Here is a 13,121-nt window from a genome sequence, read left to right as displayed (position 1 = left end):
ATAATTAAAACAAAGCCTACATGTATTTTCTTTATGTCCTGTTTTCACAGCACTTTGACTTGACAACCCTCAGTATTAAAGAATCCCAAAGGTGACTTTCTCCTTGCCCTGCCCTGTCCCAGTGCTCATTTTCCCTGTCCCTCCAAACTCATCTCCAGCAGTGCCAGCCCCAAGGGCCAGGGGCAGTTGAAGACACTCCATGCAGAGTCAGATCTCCCAAACTGAACAGCCAAAGACAATCTGTCTTCAGTGCCATCCTCCTGAAATGAGGCCATGGTGCCCAAGGATGGATGGAACTCTGCCTCCTACACAGAAATGGCAACTCTGCCTCCTACACAGTAACCTGTTTCACAGATTTCTGGCAGCCTGTCACGAATCAAACATGGTTTGCATGAATGGAGAACTCCTGCTCTGTTGGCTTGTGCTTGGCTGTTTTCAGCCCAGGATTTGCCCCTGAAAAATCCCCACATGGTGAGTCTGTTCCTTCTCCAGCCTCAGCCATGACCAGGCCCCAATTCCTTTTGTTCACTGTATTTAGGAAAAAACAAACCCAACAGATCTTTTTCTTTTGTGTGTGATTCCTGCATGGCCACTGCATGTGAAAGGAGGGAAAGGAGCAGCCAACTTGGCCTTTACTTTACCTGGTCTCCTCTTGTCTTTGGTCATGAGTTGTTGCACCTTCCTCTGTTCTTCCTGCTCTTCAATCTTGGCTTCTTTATGGATCTGCTCGATGGTTTTGGGGCCCTGGTCTGCCCTCCGGGACACCCAGTTGCACTGGCAAGAAGCAAACATGTGCTCAGGGAACCTGCCCATCACCACCCAGGCCTGATCCTCCCACCCCTTCGTGTCTGAGGGGCTGGTGAAGTTCTGTGGGACACGTTGGGGACAAGTTCGTCCCAGCACCAGAGGCCAAAGCCAATCCCCTGGCACAGAGACTGTGCTGGAGAGCAGGGGCTGCACTGGGGGCCTGACTGAGCTCAAGCCATGGGAAGCCCCAGCTCTGGAACATTCCCAGCTTCCCACTCTTCCCAGAGGAAGCAGAACTAGAGGGAGCTGCTGTCACTCTCTGTCTGTGACTGACACTCCTTTCCTCTGAGCTTGAAGGAAAAAATGAAACCTTGAAAATAAAAAAGCAGGAAGAGGCTGATGTTTTGTGCAGCTCTGCCACTCCAGGGATGGTGATGGCAGAGACAGGGACCCTGCAGGGAGAGGGGCACAAAGCACAGCCCTGCCTGATGTGCCCACTGAGCCCTGCACTGCCCACACCCTTCCAGCCTGCAATGACCAGCCTGGCCCTCATCCTGCTGCAGCCTCACCACAGCTCTGGGGTAATTATGGACCCTGCAGCCAAACCAGTGACTTCAGCCCCCAAACCAACTCCTAACCAGCTTCCAGCCAGCTCCAAACCAGCTCCCAGCCAGCTCCAAAACAGCTTCCAGCCAGCTCCAAATCAGCTCCCAACCAGCTCCCAGCCAGCTCCAAACCAGCTCCCAACCAGTTCCCAGCCAGCTCCAAACCAGCTCCCAGCCAGCTCCCAACCAGCTCCCAACCAGCTCCCAGCCAGCTCCAAAACAGCTCCCAGCCAGCTCCCAACCAGTTCCCAACCAGCTCCCAACCAGTTCCCAGCCAGCTCCCAACCAGCTCCCAACCAGCTCCCAGCCAGTTCCCAAACAGCTCCCAGCCAGCTCCAAACCAGCTCCCAGCCAGCTCCAAAACAGCTCCCAATCAGCTCCAAAACAGCTCCCAACCAGCTCCCAGGCAGCTCCAAACCAGCTCCCAGCCAGCTCCCAGGCAGCTCCAAACCAGCTCCCAACCAGTTCCCAGCCAGTTCCCAACCAGCTCCCAGCTAGCTCCCAGCCAGTTCCCAACCAGCTCCCAACCAGTTCCCAGCCAGCTCCCAACCAGCTCCCAACCAGCTCCCAACCAGCTCCCAACCAGTTCCCAGCCAGCTCCCAACCAGCTCCCAACCAGCTCCCAACCAGTTCCCAACCAGCTCCAAACCAGCTCCCAACCAGCTCCCAACCAGCTCCCAACCAGCTCCAAACCAGCTCCCAGCCAGCTCCCAACCAGCTCCCAGCCAGCTCCCAACCAGCTCCCAGCCAGCTCCAAACCAGCTCCCAACCAGCTCCCAACCAGCTCCCAACCAGTTCCCAACCAGTTCCCAGCCAGCTCCCAACCAGTTCCCAACCAGCTCCAAACCAGCTCCCAACCAGCTCCCAACCAGCTCCCAACCAGCTCCAAACCAGCTCCCAGCCAGCTCCCAACCAGCTCCCAACCAGTTCCCAGCCAGCTCCCAACCAGCTCCCAACCAGCTCCCAACCAGCTCCAAACCAGCTCCAACCTGCCAAGGCTCCTCCCAGGGGGGTCACAGGATCTCGGGGGTTTGTGCCACACCCTGCACTGGTACTGCCCACACACCACTATCAGCAGGGCCAAAGGGAGAGATTCCCTGCCTCTGAACAGTCAGATTTTTGGGAGAAGGGGCACAGATTTCCCCTCAACAACCCCCTTGTGCTGTAAATCCCTGCTGCACATGAGAGCTCTCCCAGGCTGGACATGGAAGGGAACACGACAGGCTGGGAGAGCTGGGGGGGTTCACCTGGAGAAGGGAAGGGTCCAGGGAGACCTGAGAGCCCCTTCCAGTGACTAAAGGGGCTCCAGGAGAGCTGGAGAGGGACTTGGACAAGGACCTGGAAGGCAGGACAAGGGGGGAATGGCTTCCCACTGCCAGAGGGCAGGGATTGATGGGATATTGGGAAGGAATTCCTGGCTGTGAGGCTGGGCAGGCCCTGGCACAGGTTGGGCAGAGAAGCTGTGGCTGCCCCATCCCTGGAAGTGTCCAAGGCCAGTTAGGAGCCACCTGGGCTGGTGGGAGGTGTCCCTGCCCATGGCAGGGGGTGGGGTGAGATGACCCTTAAGGCCCCTTCCAAGCCAAACCATTCTGGAATTCCAAGATTTGATGCTCTTTTACTCCCTGGAGTTGACACCTACCAGCCTGAGGTCTATCACATCCTGAAGCATGAACCGAATCCTTGAGGAGGTTTTCCTCTCTTTCACAATCTTCTCCATCTGATTAAAATACTGGTCCATGCGGGGCTGGGCAAGAGAAACACCATCATCATCATCATCATCATCATCATCATCATCATCATCATCATCATCATCATCATCATCATCACCACCATAGAATCACAGAGTCATAGCATGGATTGGGTTGGAAAAGCCCTCTGAGATCAGCAAGTCCAACCCTTGATCCAACCCCACTGTGATCACCAGCCCAGGGCACTCTGTGCCCTGGGCTGGTGATCACAGTGGGGTTGGATCAAGATGTGGTGGATTCTCCCTCAGTGCCACATCCACAGAATCACAGAATCACAGAATGGATTGGGTTGGAAAAGACCTCCCAGATCATCAAGTCCAACCCTTGGTCCAACTCCAGTCCCTTTACCAGATCATGGCACTCAGTGCCACGGCCAAGCTCAGCTGAAAAACCTCCAGGGATGGGGAATCCACCCCCTCTCTGGGCAGCCCATTCCAATGCCTGAGCACTCTCTCTGCAAAGAATTTTTTTCTGCTCTCCAACTTCAATTTCCCCTGGCAGAGCTTGAGCCCATCGTGCCCCCTTGTCCTATTGCTGAGTGCCTGGGAGAAGAGACCAACTCCCACCTGGCCAGAACTTCCCTTCAGGGAGTTCCAGACAGTGCTGAAGTCACCTCTGAGCCTCCTCTTCTCCAGGCTGAACACCCCCAGCTCCCTCAGCCTCTCCCCACAGCACTTGTGCTCCAGTCCCTTCTCCAGCCTTGTGATCATCATCAGTGTGATGAGGAGGAAAATGAACCCCCTCCTTCCTTCAGAGGGAGCCCCAAGGTCCTGCCCTGCTGCTCTCCTGGGGCTGCTCTCCAGAGCTGGTGCTGGGCCTTGGACACCCTCCAGGTTGGATTTGGGGGTGCACAGGGTGGGATGTGCAGGAAATGAGGCCCAAGTGTGTGGGCACATTCTCTGTTATTAATTATATTATTAATTACTGAAACAACCAACACCCCCTGCACATGCACAAGGAAAGCACATCAATTGGAAACACACCCAGTGTGAGCTCCTCCTCCAACCAGCCCAACAAAAACTGGCTCAGGAAATGAAATGGCTCCAAAACTAACCCTGGTCACACCATTCCACGGCTCACCCCCTGAGCAGGCTGAGCAGCAGCAGCAAATCTCCCAACAAGGGCAGTTTAATGGGCTCAGCTGGAGGATAAAATCCCACAACTCCTTTCCACCCAAAAAATTGTGATGTGAAGGAATCTCAATCAGTTCAGACTAAGACATGAAACTGCATCATTAGAGGAGCCTCTGTTAGGGCTAAATTTGGGTCCCAAAAGTCTTTTTCTCAAAATGGGGGCTCGGGCTGTTTTAAATAAAGACTTTCAGGGCAGTTTTCTAAAGTGTGTCCCACTCCCTTCATCAAAAACCTTGTCCTTGTAATTAAACAAACAAGAAAAATCCCATTAAAGTTTGAGTCTGGCCTTGCCTTGGAAAGTTCCAGCTCTGAGAGCAAATGTTCCACAGTCAGGAATGATGGGGAAATATTTCCAGTGGCCTTTGCTCAGGAGTTTTAATGACAATGATGAGTAACACTTCAGCTTCCATAAAAACATGTATTAAAGTGTCTACTGCATGAACAAGGATTCTCACTCAGTCTTGGGAGAAATGAGAGATCCCAAAGAGAACAGGCCATCTGGAATGACTCCCTGGCTCCGAGTCCCCCGAGGGGCAAGTGTGGGTCAGAGCCCCCAAATGGTGGCTTTGACAGTGCTCAGAGAGACCCAACAGTGCCCAGTTCTCCTCCAGCCCGAGCTCAGCTTACAGTCAGAGCCTGTTCCCTTCCCAAAGCACCGGAGATTTAATCCCAGTCTCTGGCACTGCCAAACTGTGCCAGGAACGCACCAACCGTGTTCCCACCACGGGAGCTCAGCCTGGGAATAGCTGGGGAGAAACTGCCCTGTTTTGGGCAATGCTCAGGTTGGGAAGTGCTTCCCCTGCAGGCCTGGGATTGATCCCATGATCCCAGAGATCCAGCACTGCTCAGGCTGGGGAAGTGCTTCCTCTCAAGGCCTGGGATTCATCCCATGATCCCAGAGATCCAGCACGTGCTGAGGGATCTCCCTGCCTGGGGCAACCAAGCACAAAGAGCTCTGTTTGTTTGCAGAGCTCAGTCCCACTGACTCCTGGCAAACCCTCAGGTCTGGTTTTTGTGGAGGAGCAGCAGGTTGTGCCAGAGGAGCTCATGGAGTGTGTGAAGCTCCAGGAGTTGGAGGGCAGGGAGCAGGAGGAGGGAGTGCCACAGCCATGGCACAGCTGGGGACAAGGATGGCTCAACACAAAGGCACCTCCAGGGCTCAGGGCAGGGTCTGGACCAGCAGAACTGGAGACAAGGATGGCCCAACACAAAGGCACCCCCAGGGCTCAGGGCAGGGTCTGGACCAGCAGAACTGGAGACAAGGATGGCCCAACACAAAGGCACCCCCAGGGCTCAGGGCAGGGTCTGGACCAGCTAATGAGGGGTTTTGAGATTTAAACCCAACAACACGTCAGGTGGTGGATTTTGAAGGTAACATGAACCTTCAGGGTTGCAGAAACAACTCCAAGTATTAATGTTTTGGGAACTACAAGGAAAGAGGCCCATTCAGTTTGGAAAAAATAAATGTTGAGCACTTCTGGATTGTGTGTTTGGCTGAAATCTTTGGAAACAACTGGAGAACACTGTTGGAAAAGCCACAGAATCTGTTACAGAGCAGGAGCCAGGCCAGGCCATGACGACAGACCCACAGAAAAGCAGCTGATTCCTCCTGCTGCAGACAAACCAAATCCTCAAACCCAAACACCCCACAGCCACTGGGCAGCCTCATCCCTCCCTCCTGCCCCACCTTTGCCTTCTCAAAGTCCAGGTCCTTGCCAATGGTGGTGAGCAGGCGGCAAAGGCACTCGAGGGACTCCTCGTCGTGGTTCTTGAGCAGCTTCACCACACAGTCGTGCATGATGGCCTCGGTGAGCATCTTCAGCTTGAACAGCTCCCCGATGAACTTGATGTTCCCGATGGATCTGCGCCGCGCCTTGTCCTTCGCCTCCTCCAGCTCGTCGTGGAGCCGCGTCTTCTCCTCGGGCTGCAAAACAGGGAAACAGCCCTGGAGCCACACCCAGAGCTCAGAACTCTGCACAGACCCACTCAGAGCTGCTGGGTCTGCTTTTGCTCCTAAAGCCCAGAAAGATGCTGGTAAAAACCTGCTATCAAGGCAAGTGGCTTTTATTCTCCTCAGCCACAGTGGGAGGATGAACTCTCTGCTCCCAAATTCCCCTGCTGTCTCAAAAGGAAGGCACTTCCTGAGGGAGCTTGGAGAATTTATGGGGAAAACACCACTTACAGTGGTGGCAGCTTCGAGTTCTTTCTGCTTCTTCTCAAAGACGTCGTCGTCAGCCTTGTCCTTCTCGAACTCCTTCTGGCAGCGGTTCAGCAGCAGCTTCCGGAAGTTCACGGTGCTCCCGGGTTTGTCTGCCATGGGCACCTTCAGCTGCAGCAGGAGGAAGAGGAACATCAGCAGAAACTGGAACAGACCCCACAGAGGAGCAAAGTTCCTGTGAGCCACCCCCAGCACTTTGCTCTGCTCCTCACACTGAGCCGCCCCACCCTGCGAAGGGGAAGCCTCAGTCAGGATTTCCAGGGGAGTTTGACACTGCAGATGGAAAGTCACACTCCAAGCTTGGCTGACACCACCCCCATCCCAGGATGGAGCACATTTCCATCCACAGGATCCCTTAAAAACACCCACTGGTGAGAAACACTCCTGTTCTGTGCTGAACACTCGAGCTGTGCTCCTCCACTGCACCAAAACGGGGTCCTGGCCTGGCACCTCAGGCTGCCCTGGAAATGACAGACACTGAAGGGTGGCCAGGCCCTGGCACAGGATGCCCAGAGAAGCTGTGGCTGCCCCAGCCCTGGGAGTGTCCAAGGCCAGGCTGGACAGGGCTTGGAGCCACCTGGGATAGTGGGAGGTGTCCCTGCCCATGGCAGGGGTGGCACTGGGTGGGCTTTGAGGTCCCTTCCAACCCAAACCATTCCATGATACAATTCTCTGACTCCCCTGCAAACGAGGGTGGGTCTAAAGCCAGACCTGGTCCTGACCAGACTCAGTATTTGGGCTGCAAATCTTCCCTTTGCACACATGTGATAAATTGTTATGGGCTTTTCTCTTTCCTTTCCTTGTTACAAAAAAAGGAATTAAAGGTTGTTTCTAGTCCTTCTGAAGTGCACAAATATTAAAACTAATTCATTCATCCTTCCTGCATTGTGTCTTCTGAAATCCAAGCACTTCCAGGGTTAAATAATTATTAAAATTACTCCTCTTAATTGGCATTTGAAGCCACGTTATACCTTCCCCACTCTCCTCCTGCAGCTCTGACATCCAACCGCTCCCCCAAATCAGAGGAGACCCACCAAGCTGAGCCTCCCTGCACAAAAGCCCCCTGGAGGCTCCCAAACTTGGTGCTTCCAGTCCAGATTTTCCCAGGATTAACCTGATGGGGCAAAAAGCACAGAGGTGGGACTGAATGAGCTTTTAAGGTCCCTTCCAACTCAAACCATTCCATGATTCCCTGAACATCCCAAACACGACGCGGTCGCATCTTGCGAAGAGTCCTCATCTCCAAACACATCCCCCCAGGCAACCCCCTCCACCTCAGGCACAGCCAACAAACAGAACTCCATCATTAATTATTCTCAATTACACTCAGAGAAGGACAATCAACCCTCTGTCCCCCCGTTTATGGCCCTGGGTGACGTGTGTGACACTCCCCGTGCAGTCCCCGCTCACCGTGACGAGGCAGCGGCACATGTTGGCGTAGGCCACGGAGAAGCTGGGCTCATCAATGGCCTTCTCAAAGACCAGGTCGATGACTCCCTTCAGCCTCTCCTCCGTGTCCACCGTCAGGTCTGTCACCTGCTTCATCAGCTGGTTGAACATCTGCGGCGTCAGCTTGTTCAGGATGCTGCGCACCTTGCGGAACAGCTCCTGCGGCACAGGGACGGTGTTTGGGCACGGGGGGCACCTCCAGGGGCATGGAGATGCCAGGAACACCTCCCAGGGGGATGGAGACTGCCAGGAACACCTCCCAGGGGCATGGAGACTGCCAGGAACGCCTCCCAGGGGATGGAGACTGCCAGGAACACCTTCCAGGGGGATGGAGACTGTCAGGAACACCTCCCAGGGGCATGGAGACTGCCAGGAACACAGCCCAGGGGGTGTCTGGCAGGTTGGGTGACACCCCACTCATTTCTGCACATCCCAGGGGGTGTCTGGCAGGTTGGTGACACCCCATTCATTTCTGCACATCCCAGGGGGTGTCTGGCAGATTGGGTGACATCCCACTCATTTCTGCACATCCCAGGGGGTGTCTGGCAGGTTGGGTGACACCCCACACGTTTCTGCACAGCCCAGGGGATGTCTGGGAGGTTGGGTGACACCCCATAGGTTTCTGCACATCCCAAGGGGTGTCTGGTAGGTTGGGTGACACCCCACTGATCTCTGCACATCCCAGGGGGTGTCCGGCAGGTTGGGTGACACCCCACAGGTTTCTGCACATCCCAGGGGGTGTCTGGCAGGTTGGGTGACACCCCACACGTTTCTGCACATCCCAGGGGTGTCTGGGAGGTTGGGGACACCCCACACGTTTCTGCCCAGCCCAGACCTGGCTCTCACTTGGCTACCAAAGGCTGTGGGGAAGGGTTTTTGGAAAAACCCAAGTGCTTTTTTCAAGTGAAACAGAGGCACAAAGCCCCTCCTGTCAGAAATGCTCTTCCTGATACCAATTTAATCCATGAAATATAAATTAACAGGGAATGGCCTCTGTCTCTTTCAAGCACAGGTAACCAACTTCTCCTACATTCAGTTTAAGTCACCTGGATTTTCCTATCCAGGATGGTAATGAGGTCAACACCACCACTAGGTCCAAGAACAGAATTCCAGTGTCCTCCAAGACCATCCCAGCTTATCCTACAAATGACAAGCTTGGCCACCAAACACCTCCACCCAGGTGACAGTCCCATGGAGGGGAGGAGGGGGAGGAGGACAGAGGGAGTTCAGATGGTGCTGGTTGGGCTGGGCAGGACCAGCTGAGGAGTTTTACAGAGGAACCTCAGTCTTGGTGGTGTGAAAGGGGATGAAAAGCAAGTCCTGTCTGAAAGTGTGAGCTGTTTGCTTTAGGGTGGAGACAGGAATATTCCAGTAAAACAGCACTAGAAAATCAATCCTGGAAAAGAGGTAGTAGGTTGTCTGGTGTTCCCAGTTCAACATTCAGGACTGGCATTTAAACTCCAGGTCAAGAATAAACACATGAAAAACACCACCAAAGGCTGGGAAAGCTGGGATTCCAACTGGAATCCCTTGCCCTTTTCCACTGTGTGACTCAAGGGCAAAGGGGAAGGACCATCCTCCCCCTGGTACAGGGTGTTGTGCCCCCAGATGTGCCCCCAGAGCCCTCACCTGGGTTTTGACATTTTCCGGGTCCTCCGTTTGGTTTTCCCTCTTCAGACTTGGCTTCCAGGCATTCTCTGCCTTCTTCAGGTGCACATCCTCCTTCACACACACAGTGATGATCTTCCTGGGCTCCCTCCTCTGGCCTGGCTGAGATCTCCTCGGTCCAACATTCAACAACTAGGACAAAAACAGTCCTTGTTATATCCCCTTTTAAGCTCACTCCTGGTTACCACGCTCCGGGGACGACTGACGGCTCTGCCGACCACCAGCACCTCCTCTGCACTCTGAGCAGCCTCTGCAACCCCCCCCACTGCTCCAGGTTGGGCAGAGGGGACGTGGACACACCAAACACGTTTCTCCTGGGCAGCTTTTCCCACACCAGCCACAGGACGACGCCGCCCTCGCGACGCGGCGACGCTCCGGACACGGTTACAGCGGGACAGGACGGACCCCAACGGGCCAGAATGGCTTCTGGATGGAGGAACTGCAGAACTGAGGCACCACAGCCATTGTGGGGAAGGATGAAGTCCCTACAGGTGTATTTGGAACACGCCATCCCAGGCAATTAGACAATGATCAATCAGCATTCCTGTATCCTCTGACAGAAACAGAAAGTTTTACTGGCCGTTGCTTCCAACAGAGCCATCCTGAGATGGGAACTACACAGAACACACTGGAGGAGCATCAAGGCAGTTCCTGCCCTGTGGAAATATGGATCCTGACAGAGGTAGGACAAACCCTGTGTGGGTTCACAGAAGAAAGGATGAGATGGTGCTTTGAAAGTGCCCCAAGTGCCTCTGCAGTCCTGTGGAATGTGATGCTCCTCCCAGAGAAATCAGACACAAAACCTGCCACGACTGGGGAATTTTTCACCAGTTGTACAAGTGGTAGAGCACAAGGCACCCCCAAGCCCCCTCATCATCATCTGGGGTGTTCTCATGAAGGACTAAAGGTACCAGGTGCTGTCAGGATGTTGTTCTCCCCCCACATTCCTTCAGATTTCTGAGCGCGTTTATCAGAAATGTCCCACCTCAAAGCACCACAGAACTCCCTTCTCCAAGCTGGCACTGCCCCCAGCAGTGACCCATCTCCTCAGAGGGCACAGGCTTTGCTCAGGACACTGCTTTGCTCAGCAAAGGGGTTCAACAGCACCAGAGAGGCCAAACCATCACTGGTATTCCAAGAGCTTCACTGAACAGCAGGAAAAGGCTCTTGGCTGGTGCCTTTTATGTCACAGATCAGCCCCAAAAAAGCAAAATCCTCCTTAAAGGCAGGAGTGGGATCTGTGAATGGAATCACTTGCCTTTGACAAGGGGAATGTGTGCACAGGAACAGGATCACTGGCACTGCTGGAGCTCCTGGTTGGGCCTCCTTATGGGACGATGCCAACAGAGGGAGATGCCACAAGACAACACCCTCGAGCTCCATGTGCCAGGATGGTGCCTGGGATGGGGCTCTGGGAGCAGCCTGGCAGTGTGGTGTCCACCACCCAGCACAGCCCTGCTCAGGTCTCCTGGCACCCCCAGGAATGACCAGCAGAACATTCACACTCCTTGGGGCACAGGCCATAAATTCACAGCATCCTTAAGGTCAGGAAAGACCTCCAAGATCATCAGATCCAACTCCCAACTGTCTGGAATGCAACCACCCAGCTCATGGCTCCTGAGAAATCCCCAGGAATGGGACAGTGAGGACAGGGAGCCTTTGCCACCGTTTGTGTGTCAGACACATCCCTACAGCAGCACCAGTCCCTCCCCAGGGCCCCTCTCTGCTCCCACCCCAGCCCTGGACAGACACGGGTGCGGCGCAGCAAAGCCTGATGGCAGTGACACCTTCCAGAGCCACCTTTGGAGTGACACCTTCCAGAGCCACCTTTGGAGTGACACCTTCCAGAGCCACCTGTGGAGTGTCACCTTCCAGAGCCACCTCTGCAGTGCCACCTTCCACAGCCACCTCTGCAGTGACACCTTCCATAGCCACCTGTGGAGTGTCACCTTCCAGAGCCACCTCTGCAGTGACACCTTCCAGAGCCACCGGTGGAGTGTCACCTTCCAGAGCCACCTGTGGAATGTCACCTTCCACAGCCACCTCTGCAGTGCCACCTTCCAGAGCCACCTCTGCAGTGACACCTCCCCTTCCAGAGCCACCTCTGCAGTGACACCTTCCACAGCCACCGCTTGAGTGACACCTTCCAGAGCCATCTCTGCAGTGACACCTTCCAGAGCCACCTGTGGAGTGTCACCTTCCACAACCACAGCTTGAGTGACACCTTCCACAGCCACCTCTGCAGTGACACCTTCCAGAGCCACCTGTGGAGTGTCACCTTCCAGAGCCACCTCTGCAGTGACACCTTCCAGAGCCACCTTTGGAGTGACACCTTCCATAGCCACCTGTGGAGTGTCACCTTCCACAGCCACCTCTGCAGTGACACCTTCCAGAACCACAGCTTGAGTGACACCTTCCAGAGCCACCTCTGCAGTGACACCTTCCAGAGCCACCTGTGGAGTGTCACCTTTCACAGCCACCTCTGTAATGACACCGTCCAGAGCCCCCCCCTGCAGTGACACTTCCCCTTCCACAGCCACCTCAGCAGTGACACCTTCCAGAGCCACCTCTGCAGTGACACCTCCCCTTCCAGAGCCACCTCTGCAGTGACACCTTCCAGAACCACAGCTTGAGTGACACCTTCCAGAGCCACCTGTGGAGTGTCACCTTTCACAGCCACCTCTGTAGTGACACCTCCCCTTCCAGAGCCCCCCCTGCAGTGACACCTGCCCTTCCAGAGCCACCTCAGCAATGACACCTTCCACAGCCACAGCTTGAGTGACACCTTCCAGAGCCACCTCTGCAGTGACACCTTCCACAGCCACAGCTTGAGTGACACCTTCCAGAGCCACCTCTGCAGTGACACCTTCCCTTCCAGAGCCACCTCTGCAGTGACACCTTCCAGAGCCACCTCTGCAGTAAGACCATCCCTTTCACAGCCACCTCTGCACTGACACTTTCCACACATTCTGCTGCCCAGGTTCTGACCACGCTGTCCACGTGGAGAGAAGGAACTTCCCCCTCCAGCTGGAAAACCAGGAATGCCACAGAAGCTCATCACACACCTCCTGCCCTGCAGAGGGCTCGGAAACCAGAGCCAGGTTGGCAGAGCACCCTGAAAATCCAAACTTTGGGCTCACTCTCCCCAGGAACGGGGCAAAGCCAAGGAGGGGGGACCTGCAGCCACCCCCTGTCCTGCACAGGCAGCTCTGGCAGAAGAAACTTCCAGCTGTGCCAGGGCCGTGTTGGGGACGGAGCCGCAGCGGCCGGAGCCTCCTCAGAGACGGGTCCATGGGAATGTCCACACTCAGAGCACACAGCCCTCCCTGAGGGAGGTGACAGGAAAGCTGAGGGAGGCCCCTGTGCATCTCCTGAGTGCCACCTGACACGTGTCACCACCTCCTCTGGGCCCAGACCCTTCAGCACATCAACAGAGCCAAGACTTTCTTCAGGTTGTATTTTTTTAATAGCTGTGAATAAACTCGGCTCAAACTGTGTGATCAGGTTTGAAATCAGTGAACAGAAGCCTCCTTTGAATGTGCAATAAAATAAT

General features: G+C 54.9%; 1 protein-coding gene across 8 annotated transcripts in view; it reads right to left on the bottom strand.

The window, feature by feature from the left end:
- EIF4G3 (eukaryotic translation initiation factor 4 gamma 3) overlaps positions 1-13,121 on the bottom strand; it is a 177,675-nt gene that overhangs the window by 26,927 nt on the left and 137,627 nt on the right. For all 8 annotated transcript variants that reach the window (XM_071575714.1, XM_071575717.1, XM_071575720.1 and 5 more), the window contains 6 exons: positions 9,530-9,700; positions 7,862-8,059; positions 6,416-6,562; positions 5,921-6,157; positions 2,992-3,096; positions 642-774 (listed from right to left, as the gene is read on the bottom strand). In XM_071575714.1, coding sequence (XP_071431815.1) covers positions 642-774; positions 2,992-3,096; positions 5,921-6,157; positions 6,416-6,562; positions 7,862-8,059; positions 9,530-9,700 — 991 coding nt within the window. The remainder of the gene's footprint in view (positions 1-641; positions 775-2,991; positions 3,097-5,920; positions 6,158-6,415; positions 6,563-7,861; positions 8,060-9,529; positions 9,701-13,121) is intronic.

This window comes from Pithys albifrons, chromosome 22, assembly GCF_047495875.1.
Source record: "Pithys albifrons albifrons isolate INPA30051 chromosome 22, PitAlb_v1, whole genome shotgun sequence".
NCBI classification, from domain to species: domain Eukaryota; kingdom Metazoa; phylum Chordata; class Aves; order Passeriformes; family Thamnophilidae; genus Pithys; species Pithys albifrons.
The sequence above is the reverse complement of the archived record's forward strand: the minus strand, read 5'-3'. Positions and strand labels throughout refer to the sequence as shown.